At 34.2% G+C, this 6,946-nt stretch overlaps 2 protein-coding genes across 3 annotated transcripts in view; both read left to right on the plus strand.

Moving 5' to 3' along the window:
- Nucleotides 1-78: 78 nt before the first annotated feature.
- LOC111806888 lies at nt 79-2,638 on the plus strand. The gene is made up of 4 exons (XM_023692400.1): nt 79-443; nt 984-1,122; nt 1,790-1,875; nt 1,972-2,638. Exons 1-4 carry the CDS (start codon nt 180-182, stop codon nt 2,101-2,103), a joined length of 621 nt encoding a protein of 206 aa, XP_023548168.1. The 5' UTR covers nt 79-179; the 3' UTR covers nt 2,104-2,638.
- A 3,192-nt stretch (nt 2,639-5,830) lies between these two features.
- Nucleotides 5,831-6,946, plus strand: part of LOC111807332 (transcription factor EGL1-like) — a 7,265-nt gene continuing 6,149 nt past the window's right edge. Inside the window, exons 1-2 of one of the 2 annotated variants that reach the window (XM_023693009.1) lie at nt 5,831-6,097; nt 6,186-6,281. In XM_023693009.1, the coding sequence (XP_023548777.1) occupies nt 6,090-6,097; nt 6,186-6,281 (104 nt within the window). In that variant the 5' untranslated portion in view covers nt 5,831-6,089. Of the gene's footprint in view, nt 6,098-6,156; nt 6,282-6,946 lie in introns of those variants that run through there. The other variant, XM_023693008.1, reaches the window with a different exon arrangement.

Here is a 6,946-nt window from a genome sequence, read left to right on the forward strand (position 1 = left end):
GTAGGATTGGGGATAACGGTTCGGTTTGGTTTTACATCTCCTCAGACCGAACCAAACCGAACCGCTCCAATGAACTAAAACGTTGAACTCCATTGTAGTTGCTTTAAGCTCTCGTCTCTTCCACAGGTCTCGCCGGCGAAGGATATCGCTGTTCTTGATTCGCAAAACCCTTTTCTACGATGATTAACGACCAGGCGCATCCGTCTGGTCTTGTCATAGCTCACACCGAAGCTATTCGCTCATTTCTGACCTCGGCGTCCATAGACTCACGAATTTCTGAGGAACTCCGGCAGCTTGCTTCAAATCTCGCTTCACAAGACAATGTTCCGTATAAGCCGCTGAGAGCTATCTGGTTTGCTACGGAATCGTCCACCCGGCCGGATTTGCTCCGTCTTTTGAATGGATCGGAGTTCGTCTTTACAAGCCCTAAACCAAGGGAGAAGGTATGTATAATAATTTAATCTTGGATCTTATTTATCTAGTTCTATATTAGTCGGAGTGATGATTTGATGACAAAATTGAAGATGGGAAATCCAAATCCAAATAAATGGATGGATTCTTTGAAATTTCTGAAAATTGGGGTATAATTAACATGCAAATTAGGTTATCTAATTAGAATTCCTCTAGCTTGAAGAGAGAAGGAGGAAGAAATGAGTGCAATGTTTGGTTTCATGCTGATTTGGTTGTGAACACTGCTCTAACTAGTTGTATATTAACTCCAAAGTACTTGACATGGATATGAACTAAGAACACACAATTTAGTACCTCTACGACCATGCTAATGATGTCATTCATGTCCTGAATCCCTTCAATCTAGGCATGATTTGGGGCAAGTTGTATTAGAAGATTGAGCCTTTGAACCACGTTTATGGGAATCCAAACTGACTTTTTATGCTGAAATGTTAAAACTTCCACGTTTCAGTACTTTTGGTAGAACATATTTTTTCTTGTGGGCTTGCTAACTTATTGCTATGTGTATGCAGAGTGAGGAGTTAAAGGCTAGACTGAAGAAGCTTGCGGATGTAGCAGAGAGGAAGGCCTATCAGGAACTAGTGAAGGATATTGCACCTAAGAAACCAGTTGATGAGCCTTTCTCTTCCTACAAGGATCAGCTGGGGTTCGGTATGTATGCAACCTTGTCGTTTTACATTGCCGATCTATACCGATTTACTTTTTATGATATACTCAAATATGAGCGGATTTTTTGTATAAGATAAAATTGAATGTAGTTTTATGAATTAATATGGTCTTGTCATATTTTACAAAACAGAGATTTATCATCAAGAAAATCTTTATTAATTTTTAATATGGGTATTACAAGATCGTCGGAACCGGTACATCTCATGAACGTTTTACTTGAATTCTTGCAGTTTTATGAAATAATATGGTCTTGTCATATTTTACAAAACAGAGATTTATCATCAATAAATCTTTATTATGTGATTTGTTGATAATTTTTAATATTGGTATTACAAGATCGTCTGAATCGGTACATCTCATGAACGTTTTACTTGAACTCCTGCAGTTTTATGGAATAGTATGGTCTTGTCATATTTTACAAAACAGAGATTTATCATCAACAAAATCTTTATTATGTGATTTGTTGATAATTTTTAATGTGGGTATCACAAGATCGTCTGAATCGGTACATCTCATGAACGTTTTTCTTGAACTCTTATAATTCTGAACTTCTTTGTTAACCTTTGAAATCTGTCATATCATATGGTTCTTTCTTGTGTTCTGTTGCCTTCTGAACGACAATATTTAACAAGCCACGAGGTTGTTGCAGGTTTACACGTCGTGTTGATAATGTTTACGGGCTATCTTGTTGGATATGCTTTATTCCGAGCATTGTTTAGGCACGATCCGATCATGGTATTTATTGAATATCTGTCTAACCTTCAAGCAAACTTGGTAATTTCTGATTCTCATGGTACTGTTATTTACTGGGCATCAATTTTTGTTTCTCAGAGTGCTGCTGGAGGTATCCTTGGATTGGTTTTCGGCATGCTCGTAGAAACACTTCTTTTCATTATTCGAGCATCCAGTTACGATAATCGATCTTCATCGTCTTCCCGTTCTAAGCTAAAGAAGAATCAGTAGAGTTACTTCTCTTGAGGTTTGCTTTCTTTCCACTTAAATTGAACCTATTAAGTTAGCTTTTACCCTATGTTGTGGATCAAAGCATAATAGGCAAGTAAGTAATAAGGGCCTTGCTAATGTGCTTGCTGTAATTTGTTTGTATGAAGTCGTGTTCTTCTGGTGAAGAACATCAAAAGAATTGAGATCCGATTGTTTATCTCAGGAGATGAAATGATTTTCTTTTGGAAAAGAAACCTTAATGTAAGGATACAAAGAACAATCAGTTTGAAATTCGAAGGTCGGTCTCGGATCGACAAAGAGTCTCTACTATATGATTTTAACGTACATATGTGGTTTTTCGGTTCGATTCGGTTCGGTTGCTTTGACCCTAAACTCCAACATGGAATTCTGAAGTCCTCCGTCCCTCCTTCCTTCCTGATCCGACTAATTGTGATCATGTGAACATATTATGTCGAGGTTGGATTGTGCTCCAACTCGGACTTTTGATGTATAATGTTTTAACAAGTTGCTAATAGGCGTAAGTTATTGTTAATTTTGTGATGTATTTCAGCGTTTTCACGTGTTTATTTGGTCATTTGGTAGCATTCGAACGACTCGAGTAAAAACATAGCGTATTTGGAGTTTAGAAGAGTGTTTTGGAACATTAAAATCATGAATAGGAGTGTTGCAATAAATTGTTTTTAAGATGAAGTGTCGCTAACGCTCAAAAACTTGTAAACGAACTCTAAAAATTAAATTTTAATGTAAATTTAATTGAAGTAATTGTTACCCTTTTCATATATTTTTCTCTCCCTTTTTTAACAATTTATTATCATTTTCGTTTTTTTTTCTCTTAAACTTTATAATTTTCTCTCATTTGATACTTAAATCTCCTTTTTTTTTCTTTTTTTTTATAATAAAAAATTTAGATTCTTAACTTTTAAAATGAAAACTGGTTTTGTTTAAAAAATTAATAATTATGCGATGTATTACACAAATAATATATTATCTACGTGTCAAATGCTAAATGAAAGATGTCTATATTACTATAATACTATAAATTTTTATACCCGAGTCTTTGTATATAAAGTGTCTATATTACTATAATACTATAAATTTTCATACCCGAGTCTTTGTATATAAAGGGCTCGTGGCATTTTTTTGTTTTAAATTTTATTATTAAAATTGGTCTCACTTAGTAACCTATCACGTTAATTTCTAATCTATCACTCTCAGCGGACATAATTGTGAAAGGTTTTCCGTTGGGGTTTCTAGTTTCACGAGCTAAATAGCTTTTTACTTTTGATACCCCAATTTTTTGTATTTTGTCTAAAAAAAAATACTCATAAACTTTTAAAATTTACAATAATGCTCTCATGGGACGTTTGGTTTATGTTTTTATTGAGAGAATTGGTGAGACGTATCTAATGTAATAAAATTGTTGAAAATAACGGGGAAGAAAGCAAAAATATTATTTATTTACATAAAATTATGATAGTATTTTCATGTAACACTAAACACAGTTATATAATTCTCATATATCTCATGAACATCTTATTGTCATGCATTATCAATTAATTGATCCCTTAAATTTTAAAAACAGTTTAAAATATATATTTACGACTAGTTTTAGATGAAAGCCGCTTCAATTTTGTTTCAAGAACGCTCTGGAACCTTCAAAATATCTTTCAACATTCAAACTTTTATTAATACCAACTTTTTCAATACTTCAAAAATACTCTTTAAAATTTTTTAAAACTAAAAAAATACAAGAGCATTTTTTAAAATAATATTTTATTAATATTTGGACGAAAAATAATAATTTAACTTTTAATTTTTTTACCACTTACAATTTTTGACAATTTCCCTTATTTTTTTCAATATCATATAAAGCCATAATTAATTTGGGTTTAAAACGTAAAATTACTACTTTGCCCCCACTTCACCCCTGTCAAATGAGGCATCCCTTGGGCCCATTTGGTCAATTATTGTCGTACCTTTTTTTATCACTTTTATCTATCAACTTTATAAAAATAGAAAGAGTATGTACTTCTCCCATTTATATCATAATTTTTATTCAATTTTAATTCAAACCCTTAATTAAATTTACAATTTTCAAAAATTAAAAAAAAAAAATCTTTATATATATATATATATATTTGGCTAAATTAATAAAATATCCATCAACTTTATAAATTTTTTTTAAAAAATTAAAAAATATATCTACGGATCGAAACTTTTAATGGTATTTCTTAAACTTTAAAAAGTTTAATTAATACCCTTCAACGTCTTTTTAAAAAGTTTAAAAATGTCGAGTTTGTACTACGTTTAAAAACCTCTACTTTTAAAAAAAAAAAAATACTCGAAAAAAATTCTTAAGATCAATATATGGACAAAAAATCGTGACATCTCGTATATATTAGATGAACACGACTCTCTACAATTGTATGATATTGTCCACTTTGAGCATAAGCTTTCATGGCTTTGCTGACTTTCATCATTCAACCCCTCCCCTCTTACAAAGTGCGCCTCCCCTTAATCGAGGCTCGACTCCTTTGGAGTCTTAGTCATTTTTTACTGTCTTCGAGGAGGCTTGACTCTTTTTCTTACTGGCACGACTATTTGAGGATTTACCAGCACGACTAAATTTAGGGCATGACTCTGATAACATGTTAGATAAACATGATCCAACCGTATAAACTTTTTAATATTACTTTTGAAAGTTCTATTTTTAAAATGTGTTTTTTTAATTTTTTTTTAAATTAAAGTTATTTTCAAGTTTTTTAACCGATTTTTTAACAGGTTTTTAAATTTTTTTAAGGATATTAATAAAAAATTTAGTTCCCACGTTAGATGGGTGAGACAAAGGACTCGTTTAATTGCTGGGATAGGATTAGATCCATCCTACTCAAAGCACTCCACCACGAATAAGAGTTTGAAGGTTTGATAGACAGTAAAGATAGGAACTCCTGTTTGTAGGGCATTTATTGTCTTGGTTTATATCCCCGGAATACTGCTATGGTCGATCTGTCGCCCAATCTACTCAAACAACCTAAAGATTTGGTGCCAGGTTCACATTGAAAGTTTGAAACAATCAGACAGCTATATAACTACATATGCCCAAGATTCGGAATAAGAATTCAACACCTGATGACCCCAACTGCATCTCTTGCGACATGATCAAGTTACCTACTCCTTGCTTCTTAAGAGTGAAAACTATCCCCACAGACTAACACGAATCTGCACATCTTACTAGGAGAGGTATCACTCTAACACCATTTCTAACGACCCACGTCCAAAATTCAGAATCCATATTCAGCATTTGATGGCCTCAATATTCACCAGCTTCCCTAGCGACATAGTCACATTACCCACTCAAGCACGCTTAACCATGAAGTTTCTACGATCACTCTAATTCAGATATAGTCTCCATTCATTTATGTATTTCTCTTTTGCTCGGGGGTCAGAAACTAAATTATTAAATATTTAAAAATATAAGTACGGTGGGTTAAAAATGAAAGTTGCTAAAAGTAATTTTTTTAAAATCTAAAATTAAAAATTTGAGAAAATAAAAGTGTCGGGTGCATTTTGTCAAAGAATTTACGAGCTCAGCCTTCACTATTTTGAAAATAGAAAAAGTTCCCATTCAATAGTAAACAATACTCTGTTTTCAGAATGATTCGTTTATGAAGCGAACAAGCTTAAATTATGAAAAAATTTCCTCTTTCTATTTGATTTCATCGTCTCGTCAGTCAAAAAGTAAACCCTAAATTAGAATTTGTCAGCCCCTCGATCAGATTTTAATCATAAACTAATCGATTATAGCCCTCTCTTTTAAACCCAAATTTGTAAAAGGGTTGCATCTGAGAAGATGGTTACCACTTTTTCCAGTAATTACTTTTCTGTTCAGAAAGCTGCTACTCTCTGTCGCACGGCTAAAGCCTAAAAGCCTTTTGGGTTTCGCCATTCTGTGGCGTTTGAACCAAATCTTAAGCTCCTTATGGCTAATGGCTTGGTGGGTTTTCGTTGTTCTTCATCGTTTCTTTTGAGTTTCTCTGTTTTTTCTGGAAAACAATGGCTAATGGAACTGAAATCTGTGATAGCGAACCTGGGTTTCTCCGAAAGCAGCTCGCTGTCGCTGTGAAGAGCATCCAATGGAGCTATGCGATCTTCTGGTCACCGTCGATTAGGCAACATGGGTATTGATTTTTTCTTTTAATCAGTTCTTGATGACATTGTTCTTCATTCTTTGGCTTGTATATCCTTCTGGGGTTTCCTTTTTCATCATATGGGTGTTGAAAATCCAAATGGGTACTGTGATTTTGATTGTCTTATGTTGTGGGGTTTGTTCTTGGCAACAATTTGTGAAAATGAAGTGGTTAATGATCTTAAACTAGGCTTACAGTGATCTGATTTAAGTCCCTTCTTTCTTTTACCTTCAACTTTCCTGGACTTCTGTTTTATATCATTACTGAGCAATGGGATACCTTTAAGGAGCTCAAAATCTGAGTTTCATCTACAATAACATGTAACTTTGAGCTTGGTTGTCCGGAGATATCCTCGGAAATCTGGAGCTCAAGCTTTCGTGTGAGATCCTACATTGGTTGTGGAGGAGAACGAAGCATTCTTTATAAGGGTGTGGAAACCTCTCCCTAACAGATACGTTTTAAAACCTTGAGGAGAAGCCCAGACGGGAAAGCCCAAAGAGGACAATATCTGATAGCAGTGGGGTTGGGTTGTTACAAATGTATGAGAGCTAGACATCGGGCGATATGTCACTGAGGAGGCTGAGCCCGAAGGGAGGTGGACAAGAGGTAGTGTGCTGCAAGGATGCTGGGCCCTGAAGGGGGGGGGGGGGGGGGGG

The sequence above is a fragment of the Cucurbita pepo genome, chromosome LG12 (genome assembly GCF_002806865.2).
Source record: "Cucurbita pepo subsp. pepo cultivar mu-cu-16 chromosome LG12, ASM280686v2, whole genome shotgun sequence".
NCBI classification, from domain to species: Eukaryota; Viridiplantae; Streptophyta; class Magnoliopsida; order Cucurbitales; family Cucurbitaceae; genus Cucurbita; species Cucurbita pepo.